Source organism: Mustelus asterias, unplaced genomic scaffold, assembly GCF_964213995.1.
Source record: "Mustelus asterias unplaced genomic scaffold, sMusAst1.hap1.1 HAP1_SCAFFOLD_551, whole genome shotgun sequence".
In the NCBI taxonomy this organism is placed as follows: domain Eukaryota; kingdom Metazoa; phylum Chordata; class Chondrichthyes; order Carcharhiniformes; family Triakidae; genus Mustelus; species Mustelus asterias.
In genome coordinates this window covers 275,862-291,731 of record NW_027590501.1, presented here as the reverse complement: position 1 = coordinate 291,731, position 15,870 = coordinate 275,862, and the positions used below count along the sequence as shown (strand labels likewise).

Below are 15,870 nucleotides of genomic sequence, written 5' to 3'. Positions count from 1 at the left end.
AGTTTAATGCTACCCTGGTATCAGGTGGAGACAGTCAGGGAGATGTGGAAATTGGCTGCTCGGATTTGTTTGAGAAATCAAAGTCGCAACTTTATGAAATGTGTTCAGGGTGTGCAAGCTGTCTGGAATGTAGCAATATTGATCAAATAAACGCTATGAACAGCTCACCCTCAAAGGCCCCCAGAAACTGAAAAGGGAGATGGAGCGAGTGTTGTTCAATATGGTAAGCAGGCACGGAAAAATAAGGAAAGGACAAATAGGGACTTCGGGATCAGAGGACGTCACACAAACATGGAGAACTGTCCGTCTGCTGTGTGTGTGGCGCTTCACGGCCAGGTTTGACGGATGTTTGGGATTTTATCACCCAGGTCTGATTTTAGAGGAATACAGAGTTGATTAGCAGCAGAAGGGACGATTTAATTGACACATTCATTATGTGATGGACTTGTCGGCCTAAAACGGTTCTGCAGTTTGTTTTCTCGGCCTCTCCTGGAAACAGTTGGGTGACAGTTGATCCGAGATGAATGTGGTTTCCTGTCGGTTTGTGTTTGAGCGGCTGACAGCGCCGCTGCTCATTGTGGCTGCATCTGCCAGAACTTCTATACAGCAGCGAGGAGCTCTGACTTATCTTGCTGAGACAGTTTTTGTACAGGAGTCAGGCTGCTTTCCATCACTGTGAGGCTGAAAGCGCAGTAATACACGGCCGCGTCAGACAACTGCAGATCCGAGATAGTCAAACTGATGGATTTCTTCGGGGTTTGGAGGTCAGTCGAGAAACGGATTTTCGCAAAATCTGCTTTACCTTCATTACCCCCCGAGTGCTTCCACAGTATGTACTCGGGCTGGGAGTCTGGATGCTGTCGATACCAGTATAAAATATAGCTGGTTTCTGCAGTATCATAGTTGCAGTTTAATATCACCACGCCTCCTTCTGTCTTAACATCTGAGGACAGCGGCTGAGTGACAGAATCGCCATGGCTCAGACCTGGAAAATATGTTCACATAGATAAAGAAAAGAGTGACGTGACTCAACAGTAAGATTCAACCCAAGTTTTGGAAATGAGAAAACTAACGTGATGCCCAGATATACCTGTTAGAAATGCCCCCCACACAATCCAGATGACGAGTATCTTCATTGTTTCTGTCCGCTCTGTGAAAGCGGAATTGGTTATTTGAAGACACCCATTCTAAATCCCCACCCTTAATAATCTGACGACATTTCTCAGAGGCTCATGCGTCAGTTCCGTGTCTCGCCAGTGGCTCCGTGAGATTGGTAATTGCTCAGATGACTGTCAGTGAATAGAAGCTCCCCAACCTGTCCTCCATTCGGTGTCACTGTTGGGCGAATTGTTCCGCTTTGGAAACGGGATGTCAAGAAAAAAACCTTCATTTTGTTATTGGAACGGAGGAGCAAGGAGTGTTGATACATTTGGTGGATTTCCAATCAATGTTCTGTGCACATTCTCTTAATTTTAGCATCCAAGCATTAGTGCCTGAGACTCAGTGAGAGTCCAGAGAACGGTGGAGGCTGTGGGCCACTGAATAATTTTAAAACTGAGTGAAACCAACATTTTAACGAAAATGTATGCCACGGTTCAAGAAGATCAAGGCAGAAAAGTGGATTTAAACGGAAAATCAGATGAACTGTAATCTGACTGAATGTTAGAGCAGATTTGCAGGCAGCCTAATTTTTATGTTCGAATGTTGAGATATCGGTGGATGGGCTGTGAATACCATGCAATCTTCTTTGTTTTACTGAAGGTACAGAGAAATCAATCAATGAAGTCTAGTTGCCTGTATATTATTCCTGAGATAATGTAAAGCGTGTACTGTGGGTGCTGTCCTGAAAGCTGGCCATGCACTGTTGGAGAACAGATATCCACTCCATCTGACGAAGGAGCTGTGCTCCGAATGCTTATGGTATTTGCTACCAAATAAACCTGTTGGACTTTAACCTGGTGTTGTGAGACTTCTTACTGTCTGAAATCAGCAGGGTTAGGATATGAAATTGTCATGGTGCAGCTAATTGTGACATTGCCGTTTCTTCAAAGGTCCACTCAGAGACAACCCGATGCACTGTATGGTTGTGATCCCATTCTGATATAATGTACTGGGAAGAGTCAACTTTAAGAACTGCGCTTTTTCTTATTAATTATTGTCAACATGTGGGTCACTGGACAAGTAGTTCAAGGGCCCAGAATAATGCTTTGGGAAAATTAGTTCAAATCCCACCATATCAAATCGTTATATTTCAATTCGATTTTGGAGAAAAATGGTCAAAATTTAAATTTAGAAAAGTCAAGGTTAAATTTAAAGGTGATTAATTGATATTGAAAGCTAGTCGCATTGATGATGCTGGAACGCTTTCACTGCAAATCCACCTAGTTCACTAATGCACTTTGTGGAAGGAAATATGCCATCCTAGCGAGGCCTGGAATGTGTGTGATTGCAGAATAACAACAATATAACGAATTCTCAAATATCCCAGCCCGGTTCGAGGGCAAAAGGTGATGGACAGAAATATTGTCTTGTCACCGACGCCCAATTAATAATTTTTAAAAAGAGTTCATATCATTTGAATAATGGCAATGCCTGAGTTACAGCGGTCAGGAGAACAGCATATTCTTTACTTTTAATTGGGAAGGAAACGCGAAGTGAGAAGTGAGAAAATTGATGAGGAGAGGTCGGTTGTGGTTCTGCTTCCTTCTCCCCGAGTCTATGACTCTACAGTTCGGAAAAAATCCCCGTAACACTAAGGGGCAATTTAGCATGAACAATGCACCTAACCTGCAAATTTTTGGACTGTGGGAGGAAACCGTAGCATCTGGAGAATACCCAGGTAGACACGGAGAGAACGTGCAAACTCCGCACAGACAGTCATCCAAGGCCGGAATTGTATCTGGGTTCCTTGCGCTGTAAGGCAGCAATGATAACCACTGTGCCACCGTGCCGCTCATTCAGTAATGCAGGACACGTGAGGTAGGCCAGAGAGAGGGGGCGACACAGAGCAGAACAAATAGACTGTGGACTTTGTTGCCAATAGCAACGGTATGCCAATGGTACCAGAGACATTGTCCGTGTCATTTCAAGTTTGGAGAAACATGTGACGACTGCGCCCTCTGATGGTGACTCAGGGTACGTGACACTGTCCGCAAGCGCAAGGTTGTCGATGGGCAGACTCCAGCGGTCTTTTATTGAGAGACGTGTTTTCAAACAATTCAACTATGTAAACACACGCGAGGGAAATATAAATGAATTGAAAGAACAGTGCATTCTGTGTCATTTCTGAATCTCTTCCTTTCTGTCCTCCCCCCATCAGTTGGCTTTGTATTTCGCACTCGTAATGTCTCACTTTCTTTCATTTCTCCTTCCATACTTTTCAAATTGGTTGTCCTCTGCCAGTAATCCTAAGCAGAAAACGATTTCCAGAATGTTGACGCAAGGAACGGCGATATGGTTCAAAATGAGGATGGTGTGTGGCTTGAAGTGGTGCCGCAGAATGTGGTGTTCTTGTGCATCTGTTCCTCTTCTCCTCAGAGATGAAAGAGATTCCGGATTTCGAAGGTGCTATCGAAGCAGGGCTGACGGGTTAATTTAATCAAAGTTTCAAGTACATACATTAACTTATAATGGAAGAACAAAGAACAAAGAACAATACAGCACAGGAACAGGCCCTTCGGCCCTCCAAGCCCGCGCCGCTCCCCGGTCCAGGATTGAATCCTGAATCCAGGATCCCCGCCCAATTTTCCAGCCTATCTACATCCTAATATCCTATCCACCGAGCTGTCCCTCACAGCTACGATGCTTTGTTCATCACAACCTATTAACTCACCCCCACCCGCCCATTCCAGACCATGTGATCTCCAGGGAGAGGCGAAAACCCAGAGTGAAAACCCCAGGGCCAATATGGGGAAAAAAAAATCTGGGAAATTCCTCTCCGACCCCCTGAGGCGATCGAAACGAGTCCAGGAGATCACACTGGCCCTGATCGGAAAATGCTTCCCAACGCTATTCATTTCCACTTCTAGACTGTGGTTTTGTTGGTTAACAAATAAGGATCATTGGACACCGTTATTTTTAAGAAGGTTTGTTTACTGATGAGAAACGTTGCGCAAACCTGGTTATCCAGATTGCCGAGTGACATTGATTTATAGAGTCCACTCTCTAAGCCTCTTGTGTCGTCCACCTCCTCCTCTTCCAGTTACCATGCCCGAAGAGGGCATTGGTGACCATGGATGTCCATTTGATCGCTCTGTGATTTCAAAGTACTCCAGCGGTCTGTCATTGACTTCTGCAGTATTGTTGACCAGGTATCGGTTCTGTTCCCATCACCTGCCATCAGCAATACCGAAAGGATTTACAGGCTGATAATCAACGTGTTGACCTCGTTAAGAACATGACCATCAAGTTTGGTAGTTTGTGTTCTGTGGAACGAAGGGAACTTGGCGTGTTTGTCCACAGATGTCTGAAAGAGGAAGGGGATGTTAGTAGGGTGGTGAAAAGGGCGTACGTGACACTTCACTTTGTCAATCATGACATAGGTTGCAAAAGCAGGGAACTCATGTTGGAACTGTGCAGAACTTTGGTGAGGCCACAGCTTGAGTACCGTGTGCAGTTCAGGTCGCCACATTCTCGGAAGGATGTGATTGCAATGCAGGGGGTGCAGAAGATATTTACCAGGATACTACCTGGGATAGAACATTTAAGTTATGAAGCAAGGTTGGGTAGGCTTGGCTTGTTTTCGTTGGAGCAGAGAAAACTGAGGGGCGACCTGATCGAGGTGTACAAGATTATGAGATACACGGACAGAGTGGATAAAGAGCAGCTATTCCCCTTAATTGAAGGGTCAGTCATGAGGCAAAATAGGTTCTAGGTGAGGGACAGGAGGTTTCGGGGGAATGTGAGGAAAGCCTGTTTACCCAGAGGGCGGTGACAGTCTGGAGTACGCTGCCTGGGAGGATTGCAAAATCTCTTCCCAGCATTTTCTTCCAAGTCCCGCAGTTTGATTTGAAACAGCACAGCTTCTGTTTGTAGCTTCACCACAGGCTCAAACTTCACCACAGACTCAAACTTCACCACAGACTCAAACTTCACCACAGACTCAAACTTCACACACAGACTCAAACTTCACCACAGACTCAAACTTCACCACAGACTCAAACTTCACCACAGACTCAAACTTCACCACAGACTTAAACTTCACACACAGACTCAAACTTCACCACAGACTCAAACTTCATCCTCTGGGCACATCTGTGAGGAAAACACTTTCTTTCTCTCCTGGGAAATACAGAGACAGAGAAATTCTCTGGAACTGGAATGAGAGCTAAATATACTGAGGGAGAAAATGTTTGTGATTTTGTGGAACCTGTTTTTATTGTCTGAACTTTGTAAAGTGTAATTTATCCTGTCTATTCAAATACTGTTTCTTAATGCATGATTCAGTGATGTTAATTTTAGATTAATTTTTAAAGTAAAATTTTTAAAAAATGAAACATTGTCTTTCAGTTTATTCCATTGGGATTTGTGGGAATTTGTTTATTATAAGGTGACCATGAGGATCGTAACAACATTGATATGTCTGGTGTTGTTATATGGTGCATAAGATGTGGAGATGCCGGTGTTGGACTGAGGTGGGCACAGTAAGAAGTCTCACAACACCTGGTTAAAGTCCAATGGGTTTATTTGGAATCACAAGCTTTCAGAGCGCTGCTCCTTCTCACCTGATGAAGGGGCAGCGCTCTGAAAGCTTGTGATTCCAAATAAACCTGTTGGACTTTAACCTGGTGTTGTGAGACTTCTTACTATATGGTGCATATTAGGTTTGTTATTTATGGATTTGTATTACAGTTGATTGTGTTTAATTCCAGAATAGTATTGTAACTACTCTGTATATTTTCCAGTCAGAGAGTCAGCAGAGCACAAGATAAATCAATTCAGCAGCTTGACTCTGTGCCAAGTCTCTGTCGGGGAATCCACTCAGTGCCATTTTTCCTCGATATCCCTGTTCCCCAGTACGTTTAATTCCTTCAAGTGCCTGACCAAATTTATTTTGAAATCACTGGTCGTCTCCACTTCCACCACTCTCATTGTCAGTGAGTTCCAGAACATGATTGCTTGCTCCCCAAGTCATGTTCTTCCGCACCCATCTGTATCTCTAATCATGTAATAGAGTGCTGAATATTGCATACATTTTTAGTCCACTAAATATGCAAATTTTCTATATGCTTAGACACAACCCTGTGTGAAGATTTCAGGAATATGTGTCCTGTACATGAAACAGTCAGCACGGATCTGTCGATTAGGATGAATCAGCACCCTCAGGACAATGTCTATTTCAGGTCCAGCAAAGTGAGAATGGAGGGAGAGTGTTTGGGATGGAGATTTACAAATTTTCAAGGATGAGAGGAAAGAATGTTTCACAGAAACCAGAATTGTCTATTCTGAGTTTTTATCCTGGACTGGCAGCAATGGTTCTTGTGAATTTCTTTCACAGGCTACTAGAAGGGGAGAATTTACAGACACAAATCTCAACAAACATGACGTTAGGACCTGACAGAGTCACCCAATTATTCAGGATCTGAATACCATCGGCATTTGAAACTAGAATGGAAAATGTTTGTCTGTTCCTTCAAACTGTTTAAACATCAGTGTGACTAGAAAATCACTGAGACACATTCACTCGAGTGAGAGTATTCCAGTGAACTGACTGTGGAAAGAGCTTTAACCAGTTACACAGCCTGGAAAAGATTGAAGGATTCACAGTGAGGAGAGACCATGTATGTGTTATCTGTGGGGTCAAACCTTCATCTGAACCTGGAGATGTACAAAGACACGCAGACCATGGAAATGTAGGGACTGGGGGAAGGGATTCAATTGTCCCTAGAAGCTGGAAACCCTTCGATGCAGCCACACTGTGGAGACACCGTTCACCTGCTCTGAGTTTGGAAGGGGATTTCGTGATTCATCCACCCTGAGGAATCACCAGCGACTTCACATCAGGGAGAGGCCATTCAACTGCTCTGAGTGTGGGAAGAAATTCAGCGATTCGTCTGCCGTGCTGACACACCAGCGGGTTCACAATGGGGAGAGACCATTCACCTGTTGTGTGTGTGGAAAGGGATTCACTCAGTCATCTACCCTGCAGAACCACCAGCGATTTCACACGGGTGAGGGACTGTCCCCCTGCTCAGAGCGTGGGAAGGGATTCACTCACTCATCCCTCCCACTGACAAACCAACGCATTCACACTGGGCCGAGGCCATTCATCTGCTCCGAGTGTGGGAAGGGATTCACTCAATTATCTAGTCTGCTGAGACACAAAGGATTACACACTGGGGAAAGGCCATTCATCTGATGTGTGTGTGTGAAGTGACTCAGTCAATCATCCAGTCTGCTGGAATACTGAGGCACTGACCCCAATAAGAAACCTGTTCAATGCTCTGACTGTGGGAGCTGCTTTAAAACCTGAGCCTACCTCAGGGTCGACCAGCGCATTCACCCTGAGGAGACCCCGTTCAGGCACTCTCACTGTGCAAAGAGGTTTAGAACATCATCTGACCTCCTGAAACATCAGGGAATTCACACTGGGGAGAGACCCTGATCATTCCCACTCACTTTCAGCGATTTCTCATAAAACCTACCAGATTGGAAGCTTCTGCCTGAAATTTTATTTTCCCTTAGGTTCCAAACTGAGACCATTCACCTGCTCAGTGTGTGGAAAAGGATTCACTTGTTCACCCAAGCTGCTGAGACACCGTGGCAGTCACACCCATTAGTGACCTTTTGGATGCTCTGACTGTGGCTGTTAATTATATCAATAGAGGTGAAGTTTATTCAGATGGAGGGCACTGATTAGATAGTTATAATGAGCAGGTAAAAAGTGGGACTCACTAATATAGCTTGGAGTCAGAGTTGAACCTGTAATGTTTGATTCTGTGAACAAATCTAGACAAAATAAAGATTGACTCCACCCCAAGGCTGTCAGGATTATAACATGGTAACACAAAATGCTTGTCTAATGGTGAAGGTTGGAAACTAAAAGAAAGTATATTTCAGACAGAAGCTTCCAATCCCAGCAGCTTTTGTGAGAAATGACTGAAAGGCAGTGGGAATTGTCAGGGTCTGATTACCTGCTGATGCTCTCAGAGTCTGAACCATACAACCAGTGGAAGAATGAAGTGGCGATGTGGACACGGGTTACATCCCGATCAAGGAGGAAACAAGATCTGGCCTTGGCATTGTCACTTCCTAACACAAGGAAAATCAGCAACAAAGCATTTTCTGATCAACCAAACTGCAAGTTGATAACTGCACTGGCACGGATGATTCATGTAAAGAATTCACTTCAGGTGGTTGGAGGGTAGAATCCCTGTCAATTGGTCTATGGGAGAAATCCCTAATTACCCTCTGTGCCGGGCGATCGCCCTCCTGCTTTAAAGGGATACAATTAGTTCCATTTTCAGTCATCAATTATCTGATTGTTCCATGAAAAGAATTGCTCGAAGCAACAAATTATTGGAGAAACCAGAAGAGGGTTCCTTCATGTGTAACGTTTGGACTGAAGAAGAAAAAACATCTTTCTCTTCGATTTGTTTTGAAACACTGTTTGTGTGAATTTTTGCGATCCCGGTCAGGACTGTTAACGTTTGCAGAGAAATTCGAACACCCAGTGATTAACTGAAAGAATTACATCACAAGATTCCACATTGTTAAACAAAAACAAACTTTACTGTATGTTTAAATAAAATTTAAAAAGACAACACTACAAATTGAATACTACACTCAATAAAGATTTATGATATAAACCTAGTTCTATTTTTTTACCTCACCCCAAGAGTTTCTTTATACTTAATGATATCTTGAAGGTTCATTCACTTCTGTTCCTAGGACCTCCCAAAGGTATGTCAAAGCTCTCCACAATTCACTTTAATTCTCCCCAGTACTCCAGATATTCTCCAAGCTCCAAGAGTTTATGTGAGTCCATCCATTATCTTTTCACGAAACAAGCCTCCAATTTTCCTTTAAGCTCTCAAACTGTGGACTCCTCAGTCCAAACATGAGCTTCACTGCATTCTTGCTGAGGGATTTAAATGTTGGAAACACCCCTGGTTTCTAATGGTCCTCGAGGCTTCTAGTCCCACAGCTGGTTCACAGCTCCTGGTCCCACAACTGGTGGCTTCCAAGCTAACTGCAGACTGTCCGCTGTCTATCTGTGGAACCAGGTCATTGATTGGAAAGGACTCAAAGGTTACGGGGAAAAGGCAGGAGACTGGGATTGAGATTTATCAGCCATGATCGAATGGCACAGCAGATTCGATGGGCCGAATAGCCTAATTCTGCTCCTATATCTTATGGTCTAATTCTAACCAAGGCTCCACCCTCAATCACATATCCCCATGGTAACAGAGACCAGGTGGAATATCTGACAGATATTTAGCTTCAAAACTAAACCCTTTTTCCCTGAGGTCTGCATGAAGAATTCACCTGACAAAAACAGTACAATAATTGTCAGACTCAATGTCTCCAGCTAAAAGATCCAGCTGACCTTTTACAGTTCTTACCTCTCGAGTTTTGACTTCTTAAACCAACATGGACCATGCTTTGTGACTGCGAATTCCGTGAGGGTGTTTTCATCAGATTCTCAATCCAGGTTTTCCATTTTTTAAAAGCAATTCTTGCAACTAATTCATATTTCTAAAACATAGGAATTATGAAATTAGATTTTTGTAACAAAAACAGGAAGAAATGGAAATGTATCACCTTCATAATATCCCAGTTAGAATATTACAATATACAACATGCTGTATATCTTAACAACAGCCATGATCTTATTGAATGGTGGAGCAGGCTCGAAGGGCCAAATGGCATCCTCCTGTTCCTAAATCCACTGTTTTCCTATGTTGATCTATCTTATAACCTGCAACAGACATAATAATCCCTCCATTGTCCACTTCACAGTCACAAGTCCAGCTTGGTAACAGCACACTGCTGGGTTCCATGTCCAGAAATCTCAGTCCACTGAAGATGGAAATTACTGCTTGCAGTCTTTTCTGAAACTTTTCTTCTTTCAATAATTATAGTCCAAAGTTCCTCCTGCAAAAGGAGAGTCTTCATTGCTGTTCATTTGTGAATTTTCAAGTTCTATTTTGAAAACAGTCTGTTCAGAGTTCACATTTTGAAATTTATTTTCTTCCATGTTTGCAGTTCCTCCATTGTTTAAATCCAGAGAGAAAATTCCACTCAATTCCACATTGAAACTGTCTTCTTCCAGCTCAGTTATAGCTGGAGCTTCATTTTTAATTTCATTTCCCAGACTCAAACATTCTGGATTCTCTTTTGGAGAGAGCAAGGTCAAAATGGTTTCTGTTTGTGTCAACAACTCATTCCTTCATTGGTCAAAATTTTCTTTAGCCATTTTAAGAATGTTGTTAAAACGCATTTTACATTCTAGCAAAACAGTCTGATGTTCCTGTTTCCATTATCTGGGGTCTTGGGTTTCAGAAATCGAGGAATTGAGAACAAAAGCAAGGAAGTTACACTGATAGTTTCTAAAGCTGTGGGTGAGGCCACAACAGGATACGGAGCCCAGTTCTGATCATTACACTTTAGGAAGGATGTGAGGGTCCTTGTGAAGGTGGAGAAGAGATTTATCAGAATGGTTCCAGGAATAAGGAAGGTGACAAGAATGTGGAACTCACGACCACAGCGATTGGTTGAGGTCAATAGCGTGAATACATTGAAGGGGAAGCTGGATACATACATGAGGGAGAAAGGAATAGAAGGATATGCTGATGGGGGGAGATGAAGAGGTGGAACATCAATACTGACACAGACCTATTGAGCCGATCGGCCTTGCCCTGTGCTGTAGACTCAATGGAACGTCAACCAAATGTATTTTAGATCTACCTAGAGATGTGGATCATTTAGAATCATAAAAGAACTCCGACAGTGCAGAAGGAGGCCATTTGGTCCATCGGGTTTGCACCGACTCTCTAAAAAGAGTATCCTACCCAAGCCCTCTCACCCATTTCTCCCTGTAACCCACACAACCTCAATATCTTTGGTGACAAAGGGACAATTTAGCACGGTTAATCCACCCAACCATCTTCGGACTGTGGGACAAAATCTAGGCACCCAGAGGAAACCCACACAGATACGGGGAGAATGTGCAACTCCATACAGACAGTGACCCAAGACCAGAATGGAACCCGGGTTTCCTGCCTCTGTGAGGTAGCAGTGCTAACCACTCTGCCATCACGCCACCCTGGTGGAAATGTGCTCTCCCTGGCTCAAATAACATCAGCCCACTTGAAGGAAAGCCATGAGACCAGACAGTGAGCAGACAGAAGCCCTCTGAAGGGCTTACACTGTCAGAGTAAACATGGTTCAGTCCTGGATGTGATTAACAGCAGAATCCAACTCCTGTAATCACTTGTGAATTCGCTGGTGTCTCAGCAAGTGAGACGACCGTTTAAATCTATTCCCACACTGGGAGCAGCTGACCTGCCTCTCCCCAGAGTGAACTCGCTGGTGTGTGAGCAGATTGGAGATCTGAGTGAATCCCTTCCCAAAGTCAGAGCAAGTGAACGGCCTCTCCCCAGTGTGAACTCGCTGGTGTGTGAGCAGATTGGAGATCTGAGTGAATCCCTTCCCACAGTCAGAGCAAGTGAATGGCCTCTCCCCAGTATGGACTCGCTGGTGTGCCAGCAGGGTGGATGAATGACTGAAACCCTTCCCGCACACAGAGCAGGTGAAGGGTGTCTCCCCAGTGTGAACTCGCTGGTGTATTAGCAGTTGGGATGATGTTCTAAGTCTCTTCACGCAGTAAGAGCAACTCAACGGTCTGTCCTCAGTGTGAATGCGCTGGTGGCCCATCAGAGTCTGAGAGCTTTTGAAGCTACGCCCACAGTCTGAGCATTTAAACGGTCTCCCATTCGTTTGAGTGACATGGTGTGTCTGCAGGGTGGATGAATGACTGAATCCCTTCCCACACACACAGCAAGGGAACGGCCTCTCTCCAGGGTGAACTCGCTGGTGCCTTCACAGGGTGGAACGATCACTGAATCCTTTCCCACTGTCTGAGCAGGTGAAAGGCCTCTCCCCGGTGTGAACTCGCTGATGTGTCAGCAGGCTGGATAACTGAGTGAATCCTTTCTCACACACAGAGCAGGTGAACGGCCTCTCCCCAGAGTGAACTCGCTGGTGTCTCAGCAGGGTGGATAACTGAGTGAATCCCTTCCCACACACAGAGCAGGTGAACGGCCTCTCCCCAGAGTGAACTCGCTGGTGTCTCAGCAGGGTGGTTGATATACTGAATCCCTTCCTACACACGGAGCAGATGAACGGCCTCTCCCCAGTACGAACTCGTCGATGTGTGTCCAGTGCAGATGAGCACTGGAATCCCTTCCCACAGTCCCCACACTTCCATGGTCTCTCCATGGTGCCAGTGTCCTTTTGATAATCAGTTGATTCCACATCCAAGTACAGAACGTATGTACAGTTTCTCCTCGCTGTGAATGGGGTGATGTTTTTCAGGCTGTGTTACTGGTTGAAGCTCTTTCCACAGTCAGTTCACTGGAACACTCTCACTCAGGTGTGTGGGGTCTCCATTCTTGTCCAGTCACACTGATGTTTGAAATCTTTTCCCACAGACAGAACAAACAAACATTTCTTCTCATACATTCAAACGGCAATTATATTCAGGTCCTGATGAATCCAGTGACTTTGTAACATCTTGTTGTGACGTTTGGTGTGAGATTTCAGTCTGTAAATTCTCTCCTTCTAATATCCTGTTTATCGAAGTTATCAGTGTAAGTATAGAACTGAAATTCAAAACAGACAATTCTAGTTTCCATGGAATATTCTTTGCTTTCTCATTCCCTAAGGTTGTAAATCTCCGTCCCACACACTCTCCCTCCAATCTCACTCTGCTGTACCTAATATACACCCTCCCAATTCTCCTGAAGGTGCTGATTCAGGCTGATTGACAGACCTATGCTCCCGTCCAGTACAAAGAGACCTGAAAATCTTCATACAGGCTACTAGCCAATGTCCACATTACTAAACATATTATTTGATCAGCAATAGAAAGGAGATGTGAAGAACAATTTTATTCACGAGTTGTCACAACCTGACCTCACTGCTTCTGTGCATGGTGGAATCAGAAATGATCAATGATTTGAAAAATAAATCAGATAGGTGTGAAGAAATTAAAAAGGGAAAAGAGTTATGGAGGGGAAATGGGACTGAGTGGATTGATGTACAGAGAGTCAGCATGGACTTCTTCCAACTATCACTGGAATATCTACAAAATTTCAGGCAATGTAGTGGAAGACATGCCCTGTCTACATCAATGGTGACAAAGTGGAAATGGTTGAGAGCTCAAGTTTCTCGGTGTTCAGATCACAACAACCTGTCCTGGTCCCTCTATACTGCTGCTTTAGTTAAGAAAGCCCACCAACGCCTCGACTTTCTCAGGAGGCTAAGGAAATTCAACATGTCGACATGTCAGCTACGACTCTCACCAATTTTTACAGGGACACCACAGAAAGCATCCCATCCAGTTGTATCACAGCTTGGTGTTGCTGCTGCTCTGACCAAGAGTGCAAAAAACTAGAAGGGGTGTGAATGTGGCCCAGTCCATCACGCAAATCAGCCTCTTATCCATTGACACTGTCTACATTTCCTATTGCCTCAGAAAAGCAGCCAGCATAATCAAGGACCCCACGTATCCTGGACATTCTCTTTTCTATCTTCTTCCGTCGGGAAAAAGATACAAAAGTCTGAGGTCACAAACCAACCGACTCAAGAACAGCTTCTTCCCTGCTGCCACCAGACTTTTACAAACAAAGAACAAAGAAAATTACAGCACAGGAACAGGCCCTTTGACCTTTCAAGCCTGCACCGACCATGCTGCCCGACTTAACTAAAACCCCCTACCCTTCCGGGGACCATATCCCTCTATTCCCATCCTATTCATGTATTTGTCAAGACGCCCCTTAAAAGTCACCATCATATCTGCTTCCACTATCTCCCCCGGCAGCGAGTTCCAGGCACCCACCACCCTCTGTGTAAAAAACCTGTCTCGTACATCTCCTTTAAACCTTACCCCTCACACATTAAACCTGTGCCCCCTAGTAATTGACTCTTCCATCCTGGGAAAAAGCTTCTGACTATCCACTCTGTCCATGCCCCTCATAATCGTGTAGACTTCTGTCAGGTCACTCCTCAACCTCCGTTGTTCCAGTGAGAACAAACCAAGTTTCTCCAACCTCTCCTCATAGCTAATGCCCTCCACACCAGGCAACATCCTGGTAAATCTTTTCTGTACCCTCTCCAAAGCCTCCTCCTTTTGAATGGACCGACCTCATATTAAGCTGATCTTTCTCTTCACCCTTTCTGCACTCTCTCCTTTCCTACTCCCCTATGTACTCTATGAACAGTATGCTTTGTCTGTATACCGCGCAAGAAACAATACTTTTCACTGTATCCCAATACATGTGACAATAAATCAAATCAAACCCATTGCTGCATTTCCTTCCTGAAGCCACATTTGTCCACTGGGGCCTGGCCCCGGGAGAAAGCGCTGCAGCTGCCGTTGTGTTGGGTGTTGAGGCGGTGCCGCTAGTTCCTTATTGGGGGTGTTGAAGCCTCCACTGGGTGTGTGGAGCCTCCCCTCCCACCCACTGCCCCTAACGCTGCCTCCGCTTATCCGCCTCCTTCCCGCCTGAAGATCAGACAAACAAGCGCCTGTCCCTGGACATGAGCCGCACTGCGCATGCCCAACGTCACAATGCCCGGGGACTGATTGACGGCAGCTCCGGACCAATAGAAAAAGGGGGCGGAGCTGGAGGACCGAGCGGGAGCGGCTGGTCCTCCAACCAGCGTGAATAGGGGGAGGGGTCTGAAGCATGCGCAGTGCGGTTAATGGCGGCGGACGGACGGTTTTAACTCGAATCCGAGATCAGTTCAAGGTAAAGGGCGGCGCGTCGAGAGAGGTGAATGTGGCGGGTGGGTGGAGAGGCTTCGTAAACATGTTGTTCAAACTCAAACCCAAACTCAAACTTTCCGGGCGTCCTGTTGGTACCAAATTGGAGGCGCAACTTGTCGTGTTGGGCCTGGGCTGACGGCCGTCAATCTGTCGGTGGCAATGTCTATCAGTGCGCAAGTGCGGCCGGCATCTTTGTGAGGGGCAATGTGCAACAGGGTGCAGGTGCGATCGCCATGTTTGTAGGGGGCGCAGGAGTGTCGACCTTTGTGATGTATGGGACCTGAACCCACTGCAGTCCATGTTGTGCAAGTACATCCACCCTGCTGGTAGGGAGGAAATTCCAGCATTTTGACCCAGCGACTGCGAAGGAACGGCGATATATTTCCAAGATGTGGAGATGCCGGTGTTGGATTGGGGTAAACACAGTAAGAAGTCTCACAACACCAGGTTAAAGTCCAACAGGTTTATTTGGTAGCACAAGCCACTAGGTTTTGGAGCACTGCTCCTTCATCACGTAAGTGGGAGTTCTGTTCACAAACAGGGCATATAAAGACACAAACTCAATTTACAAAATAATGATTGGAATGCGAGTCTTTACAGGTAATCAAGTCTTTAAAGGTACAGATAATGTGAGTGGAGAAAGGGTTAAGCACAGGTTAAAGAGATGTGTATTGTCTCCAGCCAGGACAGTTAGCATACAGTTAGGACAAAGCATACCTTTCATGGAGTACATGGGGAGAAGGAAAGGATAGGGTGCGGGTACAGGTAGGGTGAAGAGAAAGATCAGCTTAATATATGATAGGACCATTCAAACATGACAGTCGGAAGAAGTTGTTCTTGAGTCGTTTGGTACATGTTTTCAGACCATAGAACCATAG

General features: G+C 45.0%; 1 long non-coding RNA gene and 1 gene segment (V, D, J or C); both read right to left on the bottom strand.

The window, feature by feature from the left end:
• Positions 1-599: 599 nt before the first annotated feature.
• LOC144487010 (T cell receptor alpha variable 38-2/delta variable 8-like) lies at positions 600-3,374 on the bottom strand. The segment is given in 2 exon segments: positions 600-985; positions 3,353-3,374. Coding segments are annotated over 2 exon segments (408 nt in total).
• A 705-nt stretch (positions 3,375-4,079) lies between these two features.
• On the bottom strand, positions 4,080-14,781 carry LOC144487004 (uncharacterized). Its single transcript, XR_013496362.1, has 3 exons — positions 14,524-14,781; positions 9,564-9,696; positions 4,080-4,465 (listed from the first exon to the last, which is right to left on the bottom strand). It is a non-coding gene; the product is annotated as an uncharacterized LOC144487004 (long non-coding RNA).
• Positions 14,782-15,870: the final 1,089 nt, after the last annotated feature.